Below are 27,087 nucleotides of genomic sequence, written 5' to 3'. Positions count from 1 at the left end.
AACAAGCTAGAACCCTACGTTATGTTTTGAAATGGAGAAATGTGTTCTAATGCAAGTGATGCACCTCAGTGGTGGAAAAGTGATAATTTTATTACTTTTTTCAAAATGCTGTATTCTCCCAACTATAACATTTCCTCGTTCTTTCCAAATGCAAGATTACAAATTTCGATTACGTAAACACAGGTTGTTAAACGAACAGAATTCTCTAGTTTGCAACAATTTATCCAAAGTGAAAAGATGGCGCACACATTATTATGGTGGCGTGTTAGCAGATTTTTGTTTTTTTTGCAGTCAGAAGAAAAAGAGCACGATTTAATTCAACGATTTAAGAGACGTGGAACTAGTAGCGTTAATGGTTCTAGACTCGCCTCTTCACACTAACCACAGCTAAGTACAACCATGCCGCGGTGCCCTCGCAAGCGTCCGCTATGCTTCCTACACTTAAAAGGTGGGTAAATATATGAGCCAAAACGCGAACGAGGCAAGGCGAGGTCGATCTGCGAACGAGGCTTCGATCCAATATGTACGATCTGCTTCGTTCCGAGCAGTGTTCAAGAAAACATGGCCAATGAATTAATAATATTAGTGTCTGCTGCTGCGTTTATTGTTCATATAAAATATTTGTCTTCATGAAAATATCATCCTTTGGTCAAGACCCACCCTGATCAAAGTCTTGCCTGAATGCTTCCAGTAATTTCATAATACAAAGATATACTGTTCTTTAACATTAGAAATAAAAACAAAAACAATAGGAAAAATAATTCAAAACCTATCGCACCAAGAAACGGTACACCAAATAACGTATCATGCAAGCAAACATCTTCTTTCGACGATCAAAGCTCCTAGATAAATTCTAAAAAGAAATGAAAACGCTTCAGAAAATTCAGACATATCTATTTTTCAAGATAGCGTCGGCTAAAAAAACCTACCAGTCAAACTTTGACAGTGACAACACAAAATGTTGACTTGCAAGATAATTTTACGCGCTTTGGGCGTCCATTGGAAGAGTCTCTTCATCATTGTATATCCTTTGCTCATCCTTCCTATCTTTTTGGTGAACAATACTGCAGCAATGAGATGTGTCTACGTGGTAGTTTTGATGGCAGGATATTGGGTGTTTGAAGTTCTGCCATTGGCAGTAACAGCCATGATTCCTTTGGTTCTCTTTCCCACGATGGGTATTTTAGACGCAAAGAAGACATCATTAGCTTACTTCAAAGAAGCAAATATGATGTTCGTGGGAGGGTTAATTATTGCTCTTGCTATTGAGTTTTGTTCTCTTCACACCCGGATCTCACTGCATGCCATTAAATGGGTAAGTTGTTTTTCCTATCCATATGTATATTTGTAAAATAAGTTCGACCCCAATGTTTAATCATAGAGATATTTTTCATATAAACGTCGTAAATGGGAATAATTTATAAGAGTTTAAAAAAATGTTCTAATAAGTTTTAATCATTAAGTAACTAATTGCAACAGTATAAAATTAAGATCTTTTAAATGAAAATTGGAAGTCACTATTATTATCACTTGATAATCAAAAATCCTTTACGTCCTCAACTTAGTAAACTAATTCCTGATTTTTTATGGAAATAGATTGGTTGCAGCTACCGCCGCCTCAATTTCGGACTGATTACTCTCACCATGCTCGTGTCAATGTGGATTTCCAACACTGCAGCCACTGCAATGATGATCCCAATCATCCAAGCCGTTCTCGAGGAGCTCGAAAGTCAAGGGGTAGGAAGCCGATGGGAACCTGACCCTCCAGATATTCCACCAGAAGAAGTCGATCCACTATCTAGACGTCCAACATCTGTGGCTATGTGTTTTTACATAAGCACGGCTTACGCCGCCAGCATAGGCGGCTTAGGTTGCATAGTGGGCAGTGGCACCAACTTAGTACTCAAAGGAATCTACGAATCGGAATTTCCACACTCACCTGGGGTAGAATTCAATAAGTGGTTGGCGGCAAACATCCCCCTCATGTTAGCTATAATGTACCCATCGTGGGTGTGGATGCAGATTTGGTTTATGGGTCTATGCAGACCCAATTCTGCTGATGCTAAAGCCATTAATGTGGGTGCAGAAGGCGAAGAAATTACCAGAAAAGTTTTAATCCAAAAGTTGGTAGAGTTGGGACCTCTGAGCCCGCACGAAATTATGGTTGGGATAATGTTCATAACAGCTGCCATGTTGTGGTTTTTCCGTAGACCAGGGTTTATATCTGGATGGCCCTCTTTGCTCACCGAAACACAGGTAAGAGATAATTATAGGAATCTTTTAGATTACTTATTATATTTTATAAACTATTATGTAAACAAAGTTTGGCAATTAATAAACGTTTTCACCCGAAAACAATGCCGTTAACTCTTACAGAACAGACGTCTCTCAAATTGTCGCTCTGTTTCTGTTATTTTGTCAAATTAAATTTAATTATGCGTTTATTTGTCTTCTTGTTTTTACTAATTTATACATCATGTATCAATAGTGAATGGCTCTTTAATAAAATAACGATCACTAGTTGAATTAATAATTTTTAAAGTTTGGGGCTCCCGGTCGTGGTTGTTCTCCCCCGAGACGGTAATTCTATCTATCGCAAGCCTACCGCACAGCACCCTTCCATGACAAACATGCCATGCTACCCAGGCGGTTAAGCTGACAGCATCATGTCGTCCAGACCGTTCCCCTGACTCTATACAACGCCTGCATCCTAGGAACCACGCCCTCCGCTTCTGCTACGTGTTTCGGTGTTATTTAACCTTAATTCCATTTTAAATGTTCAGTTTCTATGACTCTGATATCAACGACGTGAAATTTTAAACAACAAATAATTCTTATTTGATATTAAGATTATACATCAGATAATTTAAATGATGGAAACATTAATCAACGAGATATACATAAAAAAATACCAGCAAAGATTTATAAAAACAAAAGATCTGATGTGAACTAAATTTGTCCAAATAAAAATATTACATGAGGTTAAAACTACAGGGCATGAAAGTTTACGTTCAATTTAAATTATGCAACTAAGAAAATTACTGAGATTAAAATTGTGAGATAGAGAAAAATTGCATGAGATGAAAATTGCAAAGCTAACAAATTTACATGAGATTAATATTTGCCACACTTCATCAACGATTCAAACAAAGAATTTATATGAGGTTACATTATGCCATCATCCAAGTGATTGGTTACTTAAAGCAAGTAGCTTTGAGAGTTTATAATATCGTGAACTGTTTACCCCAAACAAAACACATAATAAAGAAACACAAAAAATATCTAGTCAGCGTTGCGAGGAAATGCCTCGGCGATGTAATTTTTAACGTCGCAAGGAAATGCCTCGGTGATGTAATCTTGACAACAATAATAATAACAAATGGTAACTGCCTGTGGCGGCACAATAATACGTAGTAGTAAGCGAAGAAAGATAAGCTCCTCCGTAGTCTAGTGGTAAGGACACCCGCCCGGCAAGCGGTAAACGTGAGGCTCGATTCCCACGGAGAAGCAACATTTTTCTTCGCTTACCTACATACCTAAGGGGAGAAATTATTTTAACCCCCGGAATTTTGTTAATTCAACTGCCGTTAATGAACTATTAGCGATCTTGTGTGAGTAATTAAGAAAGATTATAATGTAACACTTACGTATTAACATTCAGAAACTTATTCGTAATTAGACAACCAAAATCAAACCAGTCCTGACTCAGTGAATTTCATGAAATCTCCAGTGGCGGCTCGTGACTGTCTGATGTGGTGAGGCGATGATAGAAGTTTGACAATAATTGTAATATTACTTGGTCTTACTAGTTAGTAATGATAGAAGTCTTGCCTGAATACCGGTGATTCTCGAGACAGTGGTAGGTCCTAATAATAATAATAATAATAATAACACCCATAACACATTGAATGAACAATGTTTTTACAAGTCAAAATTTTGTTGAAAGTAGCACTTTCTTGGAGGGATTCGGGAATAGTTGTTGTGTTCTTTTCTAAACGTTTTAAGCCCATGAAATTTTTAATGTGTACTTTGGAACTTTCATGGAACTTTGCACTTCGGATGAAATTCTTTAAATCGTTATATCCCGGGATGTTGTGTAAATATTACGGCAGAGCCATTTATATGTCGTAGGTACCAAGTTGATTTAAATGACTTGGAGTACTGACGATTCTGTCGCTTATCAATGGAAGTTAAATGAATTAACGGTTTTGACTGCTCGATATTTAGCAAAATTTGCCGACGTTCTAGCTCGGTTCGCCGTGAAAACGGCGTTTCAAGAAGCAACATGACAGTGTCGTACTCGGGATTCATTTTTCACTCACCTGTACCTATGAAAGAGACAATAACACAAAACACCAACACGTGGGTTTTTATTCACGTTCATGCTAATTACCCACGCACCCCGCAACCCTACCGTTCTGTAAAATAAATGGAAAAATTGGTCTAAAGAGTTTAGACAGTACTTCCCTCGCTGTCGGAAACTTGACGACTGCATGCCTATTGTGTTTTTTTTCTCATTACATTTTTGTAGTGGGAATTTAAAAAAAAATTGCGATGACGTCATCAACATTTTTGCAAGGACACGTATATCAGTTGGGATAGATGTAGTGTAATACTAAGAATAAAATTATTATATTCTCAAATTTTCGGGAAAATGAATTGGGTCGTTTGAATATTGATTTGTAATAATCAATAAAATAACGAAACAATTTACTCACGTATACCTACGTATCAGAGGCAACTGAAAATCGTGTATGTATAAACATTGTTAATTTAAGATGACAGGCGTAACAGCATACGTGAGAGCCAAACACAGAAACTGTAAACAAAACGACCGTCGGTTTTATTGCTTCGACTTCCGCTTATTATATAAAACATTGGGTTTTATTTTAATTCTTGACGGTGAAATTCACAATTGGATGATTATAAACATGCCTATTTCACATTCGCGGAATCAAGTGAACGCATAAAACAAATGCAGGTCTGTAATGTTAAAGTCGATGTAAATAAGCGTGCTACCCTTATGTTTCAACCGAGTTTTTCCTTCAACAAATTTTGTGTCTACCAAATTGGGTTGGTTGGGGTGTAATACTAATAATAAGTGTTGCCTTTAATTTAATCAATAAAATAAATTGACTTCATTAATTTTTTTGAACCACCTCTTAAGAAAATCTAAAAAATATGAATGGAATGATAAATCACAAGTACAAACTCATCGTATTTTTTGCATTTTAGATAGGATTTATTCAGCAAAATTTAAGGGTGACGTCATCAATTTTTTTAGGAGGGATGAACAAATACATTTTGAACAAAAGTTTACCATGCTTATAATAACTTTAAAATATTCCCAAGATTTCAAAGCATTCGGTTTTGTAATTCCTGATTAAATCGATAAAATAAATTCACGCCTTCATTAATTTTTTTGAGTCACTCTGTATATGCAAATCCAAAAAATATGAATGGAGTGATAAATGACAAGTACAGGCTCATCATATTTTGTACATTTTAGATATGATTTATTCGGCAAACTTTCGAGCTGACGTCATCAAGTTTTTGGAGGGGATAAGCAAATATATTTTGACTAAACATTTATTATGCTCTTTATGACCTTAAAACATCTGCAAGATTTCAGAGCATTCGGTTTTGTAGTTCCTGATTAAATCAATAAAATATATTTACGCATTCATTAATTTTTTTGAGTCACCCTGTATATGCAAATCCAAAAAATATGAATGGAGTGATAGTTCACAAGTACAGACTCATCATATTTTGTACATTTTAGATATGATTTATTCCACAAACTTTTGAGCTGACGTCATCAAGTTTTTGGAGGGGATAAGCAAATATTTTTTGACTAAAGATTTATGATGCTCTTTATAGCCTTAAAACATCTGCAACATTTCAAAGCATTCTGGTTAGCAGATTAAAAATTAAATTTCAAAATGTTGTTTTATAATTTTGATTTTTTTTCCAAAAATCTGGACGTTTCGGGTGAAAAGTCGATTCAGAGTTGTAAACTACATGTGTAGGACTATGTTATTTTATACAATTGAAAACCCATTTACTATGTACAATTTTGAAGTGACGTCATCGCTTTAGTGGTGGGGATGATTCGACAAATTTTGGTTAGCGTTTTACCATCTACATGATATTCTTAATATAAGTACAAAATTTCACAACAATCGGTAGAGTACTTTCGGAGATTATCTGTCTAATAAAAATCCGTGACAACAGACGGACAGACGGACAGACGGACGGACAGACGGACAGACGGACAGACGGACAGACGGACAGACGGACAGACGGACAGACAGACGGAAATGGGAGACCTATTTCTTCGTCTTCTAGGGGTCATGAAAGATCGAGAAAACGTAAAAGTAGAGAGTCGGCCGACGGACTCGATTACAATACTTCCTTTGCTTACGCTCGGGAAGTAAAAATGGTTTAATGAGTACGCCGAAATTGGCCGAGAAGCACCGAAGATATCGCCTCAGTTCCGAGCGAACGCATGTATAGGAGTATAGGAGCTGAGCCATCGAAATCCGTGTCTGTGATTGGGCTTCGCTGGTTCAAGTGAACAGACGTTCTGGCCGCTTCAGTTAAAGAACTAGGCGCATAAATCGTACGGTATTCAACGGAAAATGTCAGCAGGAAGCGTAAAAAATAAAAAGTCATGTACAGATTTCCCATTTCAACATATTTTTGTAACTAATGCATTAAAACCTCTTTTTTAATTATAAATTAAGTCAATCTGTTCTTAACATATTATGCTGTGAGGCGCCGCCTTACTTGCCTCATCTGACGAGCCGCCACTGGAAATCTCCTAGCAAGTGTTTGGTTAAACGAATCTATTGTCTGTTAAATTGTGTTAGAACCAGTTAACGATTAAAATCCTAACATGAACTGTGAATTTACAAACAATGAATTAAATTTACACGGGTTGGCGTCGTTCAAAAATTCGCCTTTTCCGATTAGAAAGCCGCAAGAATTACCTGCACATCTTGGGGAAAACTGGGCGCCGTCGGCGTTACTCGATTAATTCCTCCTTTTTATTAACTACCAAACCAACTAATTTAACCTAACTAACTTACAGCGTCTTTTCACCATGTTCTCATACACACCACCAAATCTTGTCTACTAAACCGCTCTCTTGTAACCAACCCGCTAACTAAAATCTCAAACAGACTACACACTGCCTAAAAGCAATAACCTGCACATGCCTATGTTTAATGATTTCTTTACTATGCTTTTATTACGTCGAAGTTAGAATAAGAACGCATTGTATGGTTTCCGTCTTCTTAAATTTTTATTTTGTATTCTTATCAAATAAACCCATACACCGTCCCGGTACGACGCCTATGGGCCGTCGAGAGCTCTCTAGTATGTGCGGCGATGATGAGTGACTCACCATCTGTGAATCATAAAGACAAATTTGAAGTCTCAATTACGGTCCAGAAAAACCTCCAAGCGGGTTCTCGATCCATCCAGAGGAGAACGTATAGGTTTAAATAGAGGTCACCGTCGGGAACAATTATTATTCAGTCAGTGAGTCTAGTGAATGAATTCAGTCAAGTTGCGCCGAAATTATTTTGTACATAATCGCTGTGTAATTAGTTTCAGCTTTCATTTTGTGGTGTCCCGATTTGAAAAATTAAATCGCCTTGACACATAAAAAAATCCATAATAATTAAGTAATGTACGAAAATTATCCATATTTTAGCGCGTTTGAGGGAATAGCGAAAAAAATTACTTTCAAATTGGTACTTTTAGGAAGTTTTGTGTGTTTGAGGTGTCCCTAACTTCGTATTTGGTGTTCTCACCATTCCTTCAGCGACTGTAACTAGTGTAAACCACTTAATTAGAGGTCTGCAACGTTGGATTTTTTTTTTCCTTTTAATGCGTATGAATCTACAGTTCATGTTAAGATTTTTAAGTATTTATGATTCTAATACAGTTGAACTACAACAATGGAAATGTAAAACACATGAGAGGAAGTTCACTTATGCAGGCTCCATTTATTTTTTCATGATGGTGGACTTACATAAATGTTATGATATTATGTTTTTACTTAAATTATTACATTATCTACACTTTACAACTTCTCACTCCAGATTTATAATACTTCATTTACGGCTTTTACATTAATCTTAAACATCGATCACTTCTAAGAGGACAAACCTTGAAATTTATCATCTGTTAAATTAACATCATCGTATACTCGAAAACGATCGTATTGAACATGTGCCTGTTCCGTTTATTTCATATGTGCTTTATTTGTATGTGATATGGGGTCCACTTTGGGTCCATGACAATATAACCTGTCAATACATTCTAGTTTTAATCAACTATTTGAATTAACACATAATTTAACATCATGTGAATTCTTTTTTGTTTAAAATTCTCGATAGTGTGGCGTAATTCAATGTTGCTGGCTTCTTTCCTGATATTTATCCAGATATAGTCCTAGGTTCTAGATACAGAGTATCTAAAAATGAGGTCGAAGTACGTCGTGAACAGGTGCCGCCTCTCAGTTTTGAACCTTACTAAATGCCCAAAGACGCACGACAAATACCACACGCATCTATATAATTCGTTGCATAAATACTTCATATCTTTTTAAAAAATAAAACTAATTCAATGCAATAAAAAGGAACAAATTTATTGGGGTTAAACATCACAATAAATGTTGAAAATGTTAACCATTTTGTTCTTGGCACATGTTCACTCTCTTTTTAATTTCAAAAATGTTCTGTAATCCTTTCGTCAATGCTCATTGTGCAATTTCATGTTGCAGCAGGAAGTGTTGACTGCTTCCTCAGATACTGGGGGTCTTCCAGGAGACCTCCCCTTGTTGACACTGTCAGTTTGAACAAATCTGATCATTTCATCTCTAATGTGAGCCTCTAACGATGTTTCTTGAATTATTAAATCACGGTATTTGGCCAGATATTCTTACTGTGAGAGGAGTGTTCAATATATGTTCAAAATTCAAGTTGTAGAACACAAAATAAGCATAAAATTCCACTACCAGTTTCGGGTCCAGGATGATATTAATAATATAACTGATAATCTTCTTCCTCATTAATATGTACTATTATGCAAGAAAACTGAGAAATAAAAGCAGCGTCTACGTCAAACACTCTACCCCTATATTAATATTTCTAGTTTTGTAAAGATGTCAAGGACTTTACAACTGATTTCATTACTTTTAAATCCGTATTCAAAATGATTTCTTGTTTCTTTTTTGCAGGTTGGCGATTCTACTGCCGCCATGATCGTGGTATTGCTCCTCTTCATGTTTCCCGCTAAAATGGACTTCAGATACATGTTCAGTGAAGACGAAGAACGCCGACCTAAAGCTGCATCCAGTGGACTAATTACGTGGCGTTTTGTCAACCAGAAGATGCACTGGAGTCTGATTTTTTTGATGGGAGGCGGTTTCGCTCTAGCTGACGGTATAAAAAACAGTGGAATGGGGGATTTGACAGCTGAGAAGTTATCTGTAATCGTGGATCTTCCGCCGTTTCAAATACTAATTATCTGTTCATTGCTGGCTATGGTAGTGACTCAGTTCACTAGTAATGCCGCAGTAGCAAATATTTTGTTGCCGATAATAGCTAATATTGCTCGAGTGAGTATTTTATCACTTTTTATTGTCACGATTTTCGTTTTTATTTTTGTAGAAAGCTAAAATCCATCCCATGTACCTAATGATGCCCGTATGCTTATCCTGTTCTTTTTCATATTGCCTTCCGGTTTCAACACCGCCAAATGCGATTGCGGCGGCACCCTGCAATATGAGAAGTTGGGAAATGATTAAAGTTGCTTCAGTTATGCAAGTTATTGCCATTTTGATGTTGATAGCTATTTTTCCGAGTTTAGGAACGGTGATTTGGGATTTTTCCGAATATCCGGATTGGGCTGTTGCAGAAAACAAGACAAAGTCGTAAATTTGCTGCATTACCTAGTCAGGTTTGAAATTTAATTTTGAAATGTATTACATATCGGTACTGTTAGTAGTTAAAGCAAAATACTTAAATATAAATTGTCCACAAAAATGTTCCTCTTATTTCCATTTATATGTACCACGTTGAATTGTACCTAAATCCACGTGAGATGAACAGTATATACACGAATCTCATGAACATTTTGTTTTGTTTGCGACTTTACGTTATTACTTTTTTTAAAGGATTGATAGTAGTGACCTCAAGCAGAAGTGTCACTGTTTGGTACCTCCCGCTAAAGTATTTTAGAAGTTTATTGTTAGTGATACTGAGTGTCTTTGCGTGTTAGTGAGTGTGCTGGGGTCGGTTGTGATTTTTGTGCATACAGTAAAGGCTCCTCAAAATGCCTAAGACCTAAAGACAATGAGTTATTCTGCAAAATGTGTGGAAAAGTTTTAAGCAAATATTTAAAGTACTGAAGCTTGAATTATATTCACATTTTTGTTTCCTAGTTTAAGTGCGAAAAAAAATCACACTTTGAACAACACTGCAGTGGTGATGCACATAAAAAGAACAAGAATAAATCCAGTAAACAGACTTGATTAAACATTAGTTCCGATAATGATTTTACGCAATTTCGCACCGATTTATGCAGGGCATTTACGGCAGCAAATATTCCATGGAATAAAGTTAGTTGTCCTGAGTTTAAAAATTTTATGCATAAATATACAGGAAGGCATTTACCCTCAGAAAGCACTCTGAGAAAAAAATATTTACCAAAAGATTACGATATGGTGAGCACTAGAATTTTTATTTAAAAACTTTTTAACATAAATTTTATAATTTACAGGTAGTTAAACAAATTAGAAATTCTATTGGCAATAATGATATATGGATTAGCGTCGATGAGACGACGGACAGATTAGGAAGATACATAGCCCATTTAGTAATTGGAAAGTTATCTTCTGAAGAAGCTGGCTTCTACTAGCTTTGAAGCAGCTTGATAAAACTAATAGCAACACAATCTCGAGATTTATAAACGAATCCTTGGGTGTGCTATTGATAATTTTAAGCCTTGAAATTATTATAATTTATTTAATTGTTAATTTGTAGCTTTATTGTAGCCAAAAGGAACTGAACACAAAAAAGTTAAATGGTTTGTATCAGATGGTGCTTCATACATGATCAAAACTGGTACTAATTTGAAGGTCTTTTATGAAAATATATCACACTTAACATGTATGGCACATGGGTTACATTTATTGCCTGAAACAATAATTCGATTGAATTATCCAGATGTCAATGGGATAATTCGCAATGTTAAGGAAATCTTTTTAAAAGCACCAATAAGAGTAGAGTTTTATAAAAATAGTTTACCAAATACACCTCTCCCACCTGAACCTGTATTAACCAGGTAGGGCACTTGGATTCAAGCAACATTGTTTTATGCAGAACACTTTGATGTTTTAAAACAAGTCAGTAAATATATAATGGTTTTTTACTATCATTCTTTTATTGAATATTTTTAGGTTGTAATGTCATTTGAAGCCACAGATGCACAAAGCACTAAAAAAGCTCAAAAATTCCTGAATAAAGCAAACGTTAAAAATGAACTCTTGTGCATTAAAACTCACTTTAAAATTATTGCTGATGCATTAAAACAATTAGAAACTATAGGTTTAAAATTAAACCAAAGTATGGAAATTGTGGAAAAAGTGTATACATCTTTAAAAAAACACACCAGGAAAGTTGGGGGAAATGGCGTTCCAAAAATTATGTTCTCTATTAAAAAAGAATCCATGATCCGATTTTATATGTTCAGTAAATAACGTAATTTGCGGTAATGGAAATGCTACCAACAATACATACATAAACGAAAGCGGAGATTGTTCAATATTTAATTTTGCACCCATCACTTCTTGTGATGTGGAACGCACGTTTTCAAAACTTAAAAGTGTTTTAAGCGATCAAAGGTGTAAATTTACAATCGAAAATTTAGAGAAATATTTAGTTTGCTTTTGTAACTCATTTTAAATACCTGAATTAATATTTTATTTTTTGTCAAATGCGACTTGCTTTAATTTTATCGCCATTTTTTTGCGATAACGTAGAATTAGTGAACGTAACTATAGATCGTTTGTTTATTTAATCATTTTTTTGTTTGTTACACAAAATATTTGTTTCTATAATGTTTTGTTTAATGTTTTTTTTTAATATTTATTTTTTTGATGTATACTTTTTCGTTGAGCAAATATTTTTTCCTCCAGGATTTTAACCTAAACTAAGATTTTTATAGAACCTAATTCGTCAATTTTGGGTCCTAAAAATGTCTCCTTTTATTCATTTTTAACGACCTAAAATCCGAAGCCTAATCATAATTGAAGACAATTTGATAATGTCTTGTTTGGGGAATTAAGGCTCTTCCTTACAGTCATTAAAATCTGCCGAAATACGGCAAAACGCCACTTCCAATATCATCCTTACTATAGCACTTGAAGACTTGTGCGACATATCTATTTGTTCGTGATACAAAAATCTTCATGGAAATAGTTTTTATATTGCATTAAAGGCTTCCGTTTTTTTAATAAAAAATAAAAACAGAAAAACTTATTTTTCTCTTTGAGCCAAAACTATAACGTATTTTGGCTTAAAAAAATCTGACAGTGTAGATAATATTATTGCTCACCTGGGGCTAATAATTATTTTTTCGTTAAACTATCCATTTTTTAGTTATTGTTGATTAAAGCAAGACCTAAAAAGGGCATTTTTTCTAAATGTAGGCAACCAAACATCTTCTTTCGTCAAGAACGAGCCAAGAAAGTGTATGATTTACGATAGGGGTTGGCCACTATTGAGAGATTATACGGATTTAAAACCTTTGTTGAGAAAATATGCAAATGAGGTGACCGTAGTGTGTTTTACCTGAAGGTTGTGGAATCGTACAATTATGTAGGAGTATTATATTAATCTAATTTCAGAATAACAAATAAATAAATAAAAAAAATGGAAAATTATTTGGAAAAATTTTATTTAAAAGCCATGCTCCCAGAAATTATTGATTCACGATGGAGTCGAAATCAGCAGCTTCGTCCTATAATAAAAAAAGATTTATGATTTACAGACCATTATTTATTTTTATATCATTATATTTATTATACTCTATCTCAGTCAAAAAAATTTATATACATTTTTAAATTTAGAAGAGGCTATAATATGTATAAAGATATGTAAGTAATTCAACACATACATTGGATTATTAGTGTCACATATAACCGAATCTTCACTGTGTGCTTTGGAAAAAGTTGTTCTATTCTTTTCTTTTTCAGTGATTGATAATTTTAAAATTTGTCTAATTTATCTCACATTTGGGATCAGCAGTAATTATAGCTGTTGAAACAAGTTAGGCAGTTTTGTAAAAAATCCAAACTCGGTTATTTATTTGTTATTCTGAAATTAGATTAATATAATACTCCTACATAATTGTACGATTCCACAACCTTCAGGTAAAACACACTACGGTCACCTCATTTGCATATTTTCTCAACAAAGGTATTAAATCCGTATAATCTCTCAATAGTGGCCAACCCCTATCGTAAATCATACACTTTCTTGGCTCGTTCTTGACGAAAGAAGATGTTTGGTTGCCTACATTTAGAAAAAATGCCCTTTTTAGGTCTTGCTTTAATCAACAATAACTAAAAAATGGATAGTTTAACGAAAAAATAATTATTAGCCCCAGGTGAGCAATAATATTATCTACACTGTCAGATTTTTTTAAGCCAAAATACGTTATAGTTTTGGCTCAAAGAGAAAAATAAGTTTTTCTGTTTTTATTTTTTATTAAAAAAACGGAAGCCTTTAATGCAATATAAAAACTATTTCCATGAAGATTTTTGTATCACGAACAAATAGATATGTCGCACAAGTCTTCAAGTGCTATAGTAAGGATGATATTGGAAGTGGCGTTTTGCCGTATTTCGGCAGATTTTAATGACTGTAAGGAAGAGCCTTAAGAAATAAGTTTGCTTCGTCTAACTCATTTAATTTATCTGGGTCTTCAAAACCTTTATTGAGAAAAAGGTTGCTGTCTACTATAAGTAAGATTTAGTTAGGTTCATCACTTTATGTAAAACTCAAATCCATAAGCAGGGCTATGAAAGTCTCAGCTGACTCCATAAGAAATACATGGGGAGCTTACGGAACGACATAAAGAGGTCACTGGCGTCACTAAAGGTGCTCCGACCTTGAAGAACATAGTTTCTTTTTCATTTTAAGGTTTTCAGTGAACGTTTTGTCTGGTTTTGTCAACAAGAAATGTCATATTATTTACGGAATCATACGGGATGTTGGGTTATGGGGTTAAAAACAAACGTAAAATTTATTGTAACAAAGTAATAGATACTTACGACGTAGTCTTACGATACATGTAAAAAATACTAGAAAATTCCAGGCTAAAGAGGTCAACAAACTGCAGGTTAAACGAAATAGTTTAATTTTCGATGTGTGCGTGTTTGAGCGGTCCAAGATTTATTTTTAAATTTTAGTGTGTAAAAAATTCTAACTCTAATAAAAACTGAGACGAGGTAATCAAGAGGAAAGTCTTTGCAGGGGTGGTGGAATGGTATTTTTGTATGGTTCGTTTTTTAGCCGCAAACCAGTTAACGAATACAGTGCATAAATTGGGAAAAACTCACAAAATGTATTACCCACTACCGGAGTATAAACTGCAAAATGTGCAGGTGGCATCATTAAATCGCCAAAAATCACATCTTCATTGAAAACTTTAAAATGTCACAATTAAAACAGGATGTACCACTTCGTAAGAATGTGCAAAGTTCTCACAAACTTCGCAGAAGTGGTGGTGTAAGAATTTTCGTATTAATGAATATCCACAAACATACCATAAACAGTTGTGTTCTTTCAAGGTGAGTTTCCGGTAACTCACATCACTTAATGATTGTTGAAGAGACCGGAATACAGGGAAGATGTGTTGTGGAAGTTTATTTAAAAGAACACCTTGGCAAATTTTTCATTTCAAATAAAATAGTGTTTCACAGTTGGTTCTTGCACTTGTATCGAAATAATCTGTAGTAAATAGTTTCCGAAACGTTCTTTGGAATTCTATTGGTGTGGGATTTATACAATTCCCAAATTGACGCCTCACAGAGCCAAAGAAATATGTCAAACAATACTGATTTAGTTGCAGCAACCTTTTAGTGAAAATTGTAAACAAATTGTATTCTGTGAAAACTATTAAAAATAATAAGCAAAATGTTTATGTTCCTGAAGTTGTTTTTTATTTTTTTGTGAGTGATTTAAAAATATTAAGAGTGAATTAAAAATTTTGCAATTCACTTGTGGATAACAACTTATTTGTGAAACTTGTTAAGGTTTTAATAAACGCAGTTTAAAACGTCAAAATCGAATAAAAATGTTTTGCTTGAATATATTAATAATTTATAGGAAAGAAAAAAATGACCAATGTCACTAGTACATGCCAACCATTTTTATTTTTGTGTACAATTATTAGTATTATATGAATCACATACGAATGCTACGAAATATTTGAATCTTCGTGTTTCCCGGGAACGGGCTCCCAAGGTCACACCCGTTCCGCAAATATTGCTGAAGTTTCGTTACTGATCTACTGTGCCATAAGGTTGTAACCACTCCCTAGTGTAAATTTTTAAAAATTAGTCAGTGTAAATCTGTCTTTTAATAACCTGGTGACATATTTGGTGACCTGTCAATATAATGTCAGTTCATTCATGTATTCGCGACACATGATTACGTTCGACTTCACTGCAATTCTTGCACTCCTGCACAGGTTATTTCATAATTATCATTGTAACTTGTCGCAATATTGTAAAAACTGATAAACAATTTTCAATAAAAACAGGATAACCTGAGTCTTCATGGTAATTATAATACAAGAGCAACGATAAATAGAAACGTGTTTTATCTTTCATCTGTAGAAAGAATGCCACCTGCTGTAATTTAGACTTGCAGTCGATACGTTTACGAATTACGATAAAATGAACCCAAAAATATTGTGGTCACGAATGAAATCAAATATTGGGCTGGTAAAAAAACAAGGTGAATTGATTTATTTATTGTTGCTGCTTCATAAAAATTACTTTACAGATGGGGAATAACTGAGATATTCAGAATTTGTTTAAATTATTGTACATGAGTATACGTGATAATTATATGTGTGGCTAACTATGACTCGAAGGATCAGCTCTCTCGACTGAAATGATCAATCTCGCGAGCAACACCAAAATTGTCTATAATGGGTAGATCACCTTAATTAGTTGCAATGGATGACCAATTTTTCATCAAAAAAATGGGACACCAACAAGTCTTTAATGTTATGTTTAATAACTCTAATATTTGGTACTACTTATTATTTACAAAATGTACAAGGGATTTGGTTGAAGGCGATAGGTCTGGCTATGCTCCTCCGTCCTGACGATTTTAGTGGTAATAATGAACAAAATGTAACTTCACAAAATTCAGAGGCTAAAATAATAGGTATGTTGAAAATAATTTGACGGCTTATTTAAACTTACTGTTACAGGAGTGGTTAGAAACATTGGGAACACATAGACCAAATAACCAAAAAGCAATTATTTTTCTGTTGTTAACTTTCTTAAATCTGAATCCCATGGATTTTAATACTCAACGTAAAGTATTTAAACTTGCTGTATATTCTGGATGTTCTTTCGCAAAAATAAACAAATCCTGAAGAGTAAAAAACTCATTTTTTTTGTTTTTGTCAAATATACGGTAGGTTAGATCTTCTTTAAATTCCAAATTTGAATACCACTGCGATTTTTGTTTTGGTTTCCACTTTGCTTCTTGTAACGGTTCTCCAGATTGGTGTTGGGTTATAATTTTGTGGGCTTGACATCGAGAACACTATGGAAAGGATAGGAATTAATGATAAGTTTACAGGGAAAGTATGCAGTGCTTGAATTTAATGAGGGACATTTAGTTGTATTGTGTAGGATATAAAGAGTGGGTATAAAACTTGAAAAGACAATGTTGTACTAAAAAGCGAGATATACACTTTCAACTTGAGATAGTTAAAACTAAAAGTCCTTCGACATACCACCATGTTGTAATAACATGAAAAAAGTTCCGAATGTCGATACGTTACTCTCATAGTATAGTACTCTCTTTCCATGGTATAAGAATAACTACATACTGAAAAGATTTTTACAAGCTTGAATTCAAGTTCTCGGGAGGATGCTTGGGGATAAGCAAGTTTCAATTCATTGTGGCAGTTGGCAAGTGCCATTTTCATCTGCTTATTTACCACAATATGCCGTGTCGGTACCATTTTTCAATGGTATGGTTTAATAACAAACTGTGAGATATTTAAATAAAACTCTCTCGTGCGTAATTGTCAAATTTTGACATATGCGGCGCTACCAATCTGTTCATGTGAAAAACACCATTGGCTGTAATGCCAACCTTACAATTTAACAAGTGGTTACAACCTTATGGATTTAACTGTATAAATTGAATACTAGTTCTTTTAGTTTTTGTGCTTATTTTTAATTTCTGTGTTAATAAAATATTAATGTAAATAGGTGATTTCCGTAATAAATATCTAAAATAATATAAATATTTAAAAATATAGTTGTGCGATTTTTCATTTTTGTGATTTGCTATTGTCCCCTAATTTCTCGACATGGTTACACCACTGTGTAGTAACTGTCAGTGTCAGTACTGTCACAGGTATAACCTTACATTTTCAATTTTAAAGTTGTATTGTTTGTGAACTAGTTTTGGGTTTGAATATCCCAATGGATCTCATTATGTGTCGAACTTGCTTAAAACAGGGAACCTTTTGTTCTCTTTTTAACAATCACGAACAAACTTCCGTCCAGTTTTCACACATGCTGGATTATTGTGCCTCTGTACAGGTAAACTTCTTAAAGTGACCATAACATTGAATAAAACTATTTAAAACCCACGAAAGGCCGACGTGGAAGATGGTTTACCTTCACAAATATGCGAACAGTGTGTGGACACGCTTGTCACGTTCTACAAATTTAAAAAAACCGTGTTGGATAACGACTTGAAATTACGAGAAAGACATCAAACAGCAAAAACAGAAATCAAAAAAGAAGTGGACGAAACACCTCTTCAAAATGACAATATTAGATCAGACTTTGTGAAAGTTTGTAGTGTTGATATACCAAAAAATTCAACAACAAAAACTAAAAAAGCCAAAAAAATCCACCAGTGCAATGTATGTGGAGAAATTTTAAGCTGTCGGAGTAACTTTAACAAGCATGTCAAATCGCACACGGGAGAAAAACCATACGAATGTGACATTTGTGGAAAAAAATTTACGAGATTGGAGCATGTGAAAGTTCATAAGAGGATACACAGTGGTACGAATTTTTAGTTGCACTTATATACCAATATAGTTTTTGATTTTAATTTTTAAGGCGAAAAACCGTATCAGTGTAGCATTTGCCAGCAGCAGTTCACCCAATACGCGACTTTATCAGTCCATATGCGAACCCACAGTGGTGAAAAACCATACATGTGTTCAACTTGTGGGAAAGCGTTCAGTCAGGTCACGTCTTTAACGTACCATGAGAGGATACATACTGGGGAAACCCCCTACAAGTGTGAAGTGTGTGGAAAAGGATTTGCACATAATGGTAATCTACAGAATCACATGAGGTTCCACAATAATGAAAGACGCTTTGAGTGTGAATTTTGCGGAATGAGATTCGTGATGAGTTCGCACTTATCAACACATATTAAAAGACATACAGGGGAAAAACCGCATAAGTGTAATATATGTGGGAAGGGATTTATTCAAAGTAAATATTTAACGAGTCATTTGCGGACGCATTCAGGGGAAAGGCCCTACGTTTGTGGCGTTTGTTCAAAGAGTTTTACACAGAAGGGGGCGCTGGGTCGACATATGAAAACTCATAGAAATAATTAGATTTTTTGTTTTTGTTATTTTAACATGTCTAATCGTGGCCTAATGTTGGTAGTGCTGGCTAGAGATGTTAAAGAGATGTTAAATAGGTTCATTTTTTTGTTTATTTGGTATTTTTGTTATAAACATTTTATAGTTTTAATTAAATAAGCAGTTAAAATAAGTATACTTTTTTCGTAAATTAGCGGGCAATTTTTGTTGCACTAACATCTCTAGTGCTGGCAGATCCGAAAAATATGTAACGAGGGTGGCAAAAAAGTTACATTGTCTTAATTGGTGTATTTATTAATTACGTTATTTATACTATAAACATTATTTTAATATGCAAATAAAATTTGAAAAAAATAAAATTAAAAAGCCTAAGCTCCTAACCCATAAAAGCAACCATGGTTCATTGACAGTTGGTCGTTTTTAAACTCCGAACAGGGCCGTATTTGGTCCATTTCAGTGTATTTATCTCCGGAGGGATCGTGTACAGTGATAGAACGTCAACCTTTTTGTGTTCGTGTACAGGTATGTAGTTGACCTTCGCCGTCATAAAATTACTGTTTTCCAGCATTTAGTGACTGACCAGGATTTTTTCGGGGGAAGTTCAAGCATTTTTTCCTAAATGACATTCATAGGTTATTAGTGTGCATAAGTGCATAATATTAAATACGAGAATACTCTGTGTGTGAAAAACAATCATACTCTGCCGATGATGTAAACATTTTTATAATGAATATCTTCGTTTCTGGTCTAGCAATTTGTAGTCCAAAGTATACAGAAATATTTCGTAGAAACTGGGTTGTGGTGTCGAAAATAAGAAAAATAAGAAATATTAATTTGCATTACAAAGCCAGAAACGAAGCTATTTATTTTTTTTTGCAAGCAAAAAACGGGTTCTGTGCCGCGTAAATGTATTGTTTATTAAACATTAAATAATTTTTATTTCTTGACATAACAGAGTGATAGTAAGATTCGAAAGTGAGCATCAGTGCGAATATTCCTTTAGAGACCTAGGAATGTGTGCCATTTTATACGATCTAGGCCAGAAACAGTTTCTGGACGATTGAAGCTACAGGTACCGAAGGACATTTATGACAGCTGTCATTATCTCAACCAATCAACACGTTTGTTAGGCGTGCTTATATCAAATCAACATTGACAACTGCGAGCTGGCGTGCTAACTAGCATGGATGTCAATAATTCAGAATTGCCAACACAAACATTTGATTCGATCATTAAAAATCACCCGGTATTTAAAAAGTGGAGGCCCTAGAAATTAATTTCAGTAATATAGGCACTCACCCACGTTCTCGCACTTTTAGGGGATTTGATTACGTTGGTGTAGGGTTGGAATGTACAGCAGGTAAGGATACGTTAAATTTAGTTTGTAATTTCATAAAACGGCAACTATTTAAATAAAAATGAACTGCAGTCAACTTCACAGTCCGCTTCAACGAGTATGTTGGTGGAAAACTAGTTTATTAACATTTTAGAGTGTGAATTTGACCTGTGTAAAACTTCGACGTTCGCCAACACGTGTAATTTTGGTTTTATTGTTTGTAAGTAAATTCACAGTTCAGCTTACGCTCATTGCGTAAAAATGAACTGCATTCGTCGCTACAGCCCCACTGATCAAGTATAATTAGAGCAAGATCAATTAATAGTCGACTTTCTATTTTGAAATATTGTAAAAATTTAGACTACTCCATCTACACGTGTAATTTTTGAAAACAAAATAAGTGAAAATGATGGAATAAAAATTGTTTGCGAATTTACAGCTCACTTTTAGATTTTTAACTGTTCGTTCTTCTATAGTTCATTTTTGCGGAAAAATCGCGCAATCCAACAACCACATCCCGTTGTGGTGACCAAATTTGAATTAAAATTTCGCACTGAAAAAAAAAAACAACGGCACGAAATCGCATTTGAATAATTTGAATTCAAAAATCGTTAAACATAGGCAACCATGTACAAGTTTAGTTCTTTTTCTGGTAGTTGGTAGCTCTTCTAGGGCAATTTGTGGGTACTATCTAGTGAGAGGGTTGGTAGTGAAGTTCACCTGTTTGCTAGAGGGTCGTGACGCGTCACTGTTTGTTTGGTTTGAGTGCAAGCACGCGGTAAAGTAGCTAGATTAAGTTGTGTTGGTATGATAACCCAAACATCCCGCCTTAAATTGCCATGTGAAAAAAAATTGAAAGCCCGCGAGAAGTTTAAAAATTCAAATTTGACCTTGTCTGTGATCGTCTAACAAAATGGAACCCTATGTTGTGTTTTTGAAAAATGGCGGGACGCCTTCAGATGCAAATGGTGGACCCCAAGGTGATTCTATTCTATCTGCAAACCCTATCTAACGAAGAGACGTACCACGCTAACCAGGCCGTTACGGTCACAACCCCGTGGTTGGAAATCACGGCTATAAATAAGTTGACAGCGTCACGTCATCCAGACCGTTCCCTGACTCTATTCTAACCTGCATTTTTTGTGCAGATGGCGGGATAAATCTCGCCAGCTCGACTAGGAACCGCGCACTCCGCTTCTGTCACGTATTTCGGTGTTATTTGGAATTTTAACATAAGTTTTGGCAGTATATGTTATGTTTTATGTGTTTTATGATTCCAAATTTGGAACATTCATCTTCAAAGTACCTCTCAGAGCGATGTACAGACAAACCAAATGATATTTTGTGTTTCTGACGATATTTAACATGTGTTTTATATATTTATGTGTTGGGAAATTCAATTCACGATGTACTCTTGTTTCATTAATTTTTTTTAATTGAATTTGGTGGGCAACTTCGGCCCAAGTCAAGATGGACAACTTTTCCCTGTCATTCATATGACTGTTTATTCGCAATACTGGATGCCGCCAACACGAGATATGCGGAGGGTGGCCTACTGGTAAAGGAAACTTTACTGGGGGTAGCCAGTGTCGTGTGTCACGCGTTGGATGGAGTAAAGTTACGGAATAATACTTGAAGCAGCTGCCTCAGGCGCCAGCGAACACAGCATGGAGATAGCGTGGCGTTTGTGAGGGCATCGCGGCTTGGTTGTACGTAGCTGGTAGTGCAAAGAAACAGTTCGATGGCAGTTAAATCGTTTTTAATAATCAAAATCTGCCAACATAATAAGCTTTCCATTTCCCTTAGATATGAATTTGCAAACTAGAGCATTGTATACCTTTAAGAACAAGCTGTGTTTATCTGATCTAAATTTGTAAATTTTACACTTGACACAACGAGACTTTTGTAACTAGAAATATTGAAAAAAAAAAAAAACAAAAGGAAAGAACTTAATAAACTTATTCCCGCCATATTTTTGTGTTGTTAATTTCAAGGTCACTCTTCCACCTTTGCGGTTCACCACTTGCATCAGAACGTATTCCGCCATTCAAAACACAACGTAGGGTTCCTCCACTTGATGACGATGGCCACTTTTCGAATTTTTCGCGGGTTGGTTACTTAAAATAATTAACTTTGAGAGTTTGTCGTGAACTGGTTACCCCAACAAAACACATCATCCTCGTTGCGAGGAAATGCCTCGGTGATGTAATCAATCTTTAACGTTGCGAAGAAATGCTTCGTTGATGTAATGATGATAACGACGATAACTGCATAAGGGAAGAAATTATTTTAACCCCCCTCCAGTTCACGAAATTATGAATTTTGTTAAATTAACTGCCGTTAATGAACTATTAGCATTCTTGTGTGAAGAATTAAGAAGTGTTATAATGTAACTGTATGCATCCAGAAACTTATTCATAATTAGACAAAGGGTGTTATCCTAACTAAGTGAATTTCATGAAATTTCCTAGTAAGTGTCTGTTAAATTGTGTTAGAACCAGTTAACGATCAAAACCCTAACCTGATCAGTGAATTCACAAACAATAAAACAAATTTACAGCATGTGTAGCGTCGGTCGAAAATTAGTAATTTTTCCAATTAGAAAGCCGCAAGAATTAGCTGCGCGTATTGGGGAAAACTGTGACGTCATCGTTACGATTAATTTTCATTAAATAAAGGCTTCCTCCCTTTTATTAACCACCAAACCAAGTAGTTTAACCTAGCTAACTTACAGCGTCGCTTTCACCATGGTTACACAACAAATCATATCCACTATTACCGCCCTCCAACCAAAACACCTCTCAGCGAGCCACCAACCACCTACCAAGCGCCAACGTGCACGTGGTTGCCCATGTTTAACGACTTTTTTGATTGAATCTCCTTCTCAAGTTCAACTTATTCAAATGTGATTTCGCGCCGCTGTTAATTAATTTCATCGGAAAAATTTGATTCAAATTCGGTCACCACAAGATTGTTCAGATAAAGCACGTGCTAGGAGATTTTATGAGATTGACTTAGTCAGGACTCATCCTTTGTTTATCAAGTTATAAATAAGGTTTCTGGATGCTAATACGTTAGTGTTACATTATAACACTTCTTGATTCCTCACACAATACTGCTAATAGTTCATTACGGCAGTTAAATCAACCTAGCGTTGTACCACTCTGGAAAGCGCGGTAGAATTGATAATATCGTGCACTGAGAGACGAGGGGATTAATTTTTTCTCCTTAGGCAGTTGTCATATGGACATCACATCATCGAGACGTATTTCTCACGACGAGGGAATTTACACCACCGAGAAGTAATTCTCATGTGCTTGTTTGGGATAAGCTGGGGACAGTTTACGATATAAACTTTAAAGGCTAATTGTTTTAAGTAACCAGTCATTTGAATGCGGCATAATTTAACATAATATAAATTCTTTGTTTGAATCGTTGATGAAATGTGGTGAATGTAATTTTGTTAGTTTTATTGGAATTTCTCACCTCATGCAATTTTTCTCAATCTCACAATTTTAGCCCCAGTAATTTTCTTTGATGTATAATTTAAATTGAACGTAAATTCTCATGCTCTGGAGTTCCCAACCTCACTTAATTTTTTTGTCTGCACAAGTTTTACTTCACACCAGAACTTTTGTTTTTATAAATCTTTGCTAGTTACATCTACCACATAAATATTTTGTTGATTAATGCTTCCATCATATAAACTGTCTGACGTCCAATCTTAATCTCAAATAAGAATTTTTTGTTGTTCAAAACTTCACATATACTGTGACTTCACGAAAGTGTATGGCGAAAAAATCTGCAAAAAAGACGCAGATCTTGAATTGAAGTCAGGGAAGCGGTCGGTATGACGTGCGCTCGCGGCTTGTCTCAATAGACGTTTCTTCGTGATAGAGGAGTGCTTGCCGATAGAGTAGAATCACCGTCGTGGTGGGAGAACAGCCACAACCAGGAGCCCCGAACTCCGCTCGTGCTGCAACGTCACTTATGGGTAATTTTGCTGTGCTCTAGAATAAAATTGATATAGTTGGATCGCTATACTCTTATAGCGCTCTGGTGCCGCTGTCGCTGTGCATAGTTTTTGTTTTATTAAAATTTTGTTCTTTTGTTGACTGACATAATTTTAAATTAACCGCCACACGTCCGTAATAACTTGTGTATTTGAATCCAGTTATTTTAATTTAGATTTTGCTTTGTTTTTATTAAATTTGTGATAATCAGATATTTGCATTGATTCAGAACGTTTACTTTGATTTCATTCCAAGTTAGACAAGTTTTTTTTTTTGTAGGTGAGAACTAAGGAGGAATAAATGAATAAATGATTTTGTGTCCTCCATATATTTTGTGTTTTATTTAGCGGTACCTTTCTAACGCGTTCTGCCACAAAAAAAACAAACACAATGTAGGGTTCTATCTGGTTCTATTTTGTTAGACGATCACAGCCAAGGCCAAATTTTTGAATTTTTAAAATTTTCGCGGGCTTTTCAAATTTTTTTCACATGTCAATTTATTTAAGGCGGGATGTTTGGGTTATCACAGAATGTTCAGCAGGTACAAAATTTGAGGGTCACTTGACCTACTTATTCCTTGTCTACAGTACTAATGTAAACACGTCTTAAAAGTAAGGGTAAGTTAAGTTTAGTTTGTAATTACACCGCACTCATGCGTTTCATAGTTGCCGTTTTATGAAATTTCATAAAACGGCAACTATTTAAATAAAAATTAATTCTAGTCGACTCCACAGTTCTAATCTCTAACAATTTTGGTTTTATTGTTTGTAAGTAAATTCACAATTCATGTTAAGCTTTTTAACTGTTCAGCTTATGTCCAGGCAGTAAAAAATGAATTCCATTCGACGCCAAAGTCCCACTCACCAAGTACAGTAGCGGTCATTTCTACGGAACCACTCGATAAAAAGTCAAGTTGGTAGCCCTGTCATCTAGTACTTTACGCCGAACGCGGTTGGTAGCGGTAGTTGATATGGCAATCGAAACTAGCACAACACGAATGTTTCGGTTGCCCTCAGTTATGCCGCACTGTATCCCGTGCAGACTGTATCGTCACCTTAGAACTGGTTTGCCGCATATCCAGATCGCGTCCGAGGGATTTTCGCCTCTACTGTTTGGTGCAGATTTGCCGCATGTCGCACTTGGGCGAAGCGAAACATAGTTTAGTTTCAGTGTTGATTTGCCGCATGTCCAAGCAGAAATCGATAGAGTACCGTTATCCGTTTTTACGTACCTACTTCCTTGCTGTTTTGCTTTTCAGCGTTAGGTTTGGGGTTGGGAAAGAAATCGTATTCAACTTCACGCGCAGAACAATAAGAATAATGTGAAATAAATAAAAAAGAGACTTAACAATTTTGATGAGTCTGAAATTAAAAAAAAGCAACTGTAATTTGTGCAACTCTTTTTCTGTTGTTATAGATGTTACAAATATTTTCGATTTTTTTTTTTTAAGAAAGATTGAGTTTCAAATTATTAGATTCGAAATTTTACAAAGTTAAATTTCAAATAGATTTGTTGCTAGTAAACAAATAATTTAATTTTTTACTTAAGAGTAACATTTTTATTTAATGATTTCTCGGAAATGATTGAACTTATTTTCTCTAAAATTTTAGTCAACAAAATTCATAATACTGCATACCTGTATTTTTATTTGTGGAAATGATATTTCCACATCAATAATAATTACAGATAATAATAGATACATTTTTCAGAGATAATTAAGATTAAGATTTGTTAATCAACTTCACGCGCAGAACAAGTAATACGGCAAGGATTAATAATGTGAAATAAATGAAAAATTGAAACGATATTAGAAATCGCGTGATGAAGTAGTTAACTAAGTATAACGAACAATGAATGTTAAGTTATTGTTGTTTTGATTCGATTTTTTCTAAATATTTTTAAAATAAAGAGACTTATTTTTCTTTATTTTTATATAAAATCTACATTTGATAAAACTCATTGCAGTCATTCATTTTACCTAAAAATTGTAGAATCCAAATATTGCATTGTTAATTTCCATTGTTAAATGGTGAATTGTGAACGAAATACGGAGTACCAAATTTAAATGTGTTTTACAGAAAGAAATTATTTTTACAAAGGATAATAAAATGATATTTTCTTTGCATTGGCGGAGTAATGGCGGCTCGTTAACTCGCTGCAGTCCTACTAAAATTGCAGCTTAATATATAATTTTTTTATATAAAATATTCAAATTCATAAAGAACACTCGGGTAAAAATAGGTTGTTGTCTCAAACAATTACATTCCAGTATTTTATTACATTACGTGGATATTGACTACAAGTAGCTATTGTCGGGCAACCAGAGAAAATTAGCAATGATACTGTTTAAAACTGTAATGCAGTATATTTGGATTTGGAAATAAATCATTCGTTTCCATGTCTTATGTATCAATGACAATTATGTTGACTGCAACCCAAATCTATTTGATTACCCCTAACTCCGTAATATCTAGTACTTAATATAGTTATACGCTTTTCAGTTGAAAATGAAAGAATTATTTGTACTGGTAGTTGTAAACAATTGTATAAATATTTCCGTTGGATTCCTTTGCGAACTCTTTGTAAATTATTATTTATGATACTATGGTAGAGCGGCCGTCAGAACGAAAGGTGACATGGGCGGAGCTTAAGATGCGCGCCTATCCATTACCAGTGGCGTAACCGACGTGTATCAAAAAGGTCATTAAAATAATAAATGCTCTGAGGAACTTATTAAACAAAATTCTTAATACCATTAAATACAAAGTGGCCAAATACTTAAATAATAATTTAAAAAAACAGAGAATAAAATTAAATAGAAACTTAATC

The 27,087-nt window shown here is 34.7% G+C and overlaps 2 protein-coding genes and 3 long non-coding RNA genes across 7 annotated transcripts; 4 read left to right on the top strand and 1 right to left on the bottom strand.

The window, feature by feature from the left end:
* Positions 1–800: 800 nt before the first annotated feature.
* On the top strand, positions 801–9,999 carry LOC135138696 (protein I'm not dead yet-like). Its single transcript, XM_064068676.1, has 4 exons — positions 801–1,315; positions 1,597–2,256; positions 9,251–9,631; positions 9,684–9,999. The coding sequence occupies exons 1-4, from the start codon at positions 959–961 to the stop codon at positions 9,948–9,950; spliced, it is 1,665 nt and encodes a 554-aa protein (XP_063924746.1). The 5' UTR covers positions 801–958; the 3' UTR covers positions 9,951–9,999.
* A 4,237-nt stretch (positions 10,000–14,236) lies between these two features.
* On the top strand, positions 14,237–15,232 carry LOC135138375 (uncharacterized). The gene is made up of 2 exons (XR_010282030.1): positions 14,237–14,418; positions 14,489–15,232. It is a non-coding gene; the product is annotated as an uncharacterized LOC135138375 (long non-coding RNA).
* A 315-nt stretch (positions 15,233–15,547) lies between these two features.
* Positions 15,548–16,707, top strand: LOC135138731 (uncharacterized). 3 transcript variants are annotated; one of them, XR_010282047.1, is made up of 3 exons: positions 15,642–15,862; positions 15,920–16,040; positions 16,089–16,707. It is a non-coding gene; the product is annotated as an uncharacterized LOC135138731 (long non-coding RNA). The 3 variants fall into 3 exon arrangements; XR_010282046.1 differs by having other exon boundaries at positions 15,644–16,040; positions 16,089–16,478; positions 16,525–16,707; XR_010282045.1 differs by having other exon boundaries at positions 15,548–16,040.
* On the bottom strand, positions 16,304–17,479 carry LOC135138732 (uncharacterized). The gene is made up of 2 exons (XR_010282048.1): positions 17,059–17,479; positions 16,304–16,996 (listed from the first exon to the last, which is right to left on the bottom strand). It is a non-coding gene; the product is annotated as an uncharacterized LOC135138732 (long non-coding RNA).
* Positions 17,480–17,688: 209 nt separating this feature from the next.
* Positions 17,689–19,257, top strand: LOC135138082 (zinc finger protein 239-like). The gene is made up of 3 exons (XM_064067936.1): positions 17,689–17,878; positions 17,935–18,352; positions 18,410–19,257. The coding sequence occupies exons 1-3, from the start codon at positions 17,759–17,761 to the stop codon at positions 18,919–18,921; spliced, it is 1,050 nt and encodes a 349-aa protein (XP_063924006.1). The 5' UTR covers positions 17,689–17,758; the 3' UTR covers positions 18,922–19,257.
* Positions 19,258–27,087: the final 7,830 nt, after the last annotated feature.

Source organism: Zophobas morio, unplaced genomic scaffold (assembly GCF_036711695.1).
Source record: "Zophobas morio isolate AGI-343-1 ecotype UQ-CSIRO unplaced genomic scaffold, CSIRO_AGI_Zmor_V1 ptg000030l, whole genome shotgun sequence".
Lineage (NCBI taxonomy): Eukaryota > Metazoa > Arthropoda > Insecta > Coleoptera > Tenebrionidae > Zophobas > Zophobas morio.
This window is presented reverse-complemented; position numbering and strand designations above follow the sequence as displayed.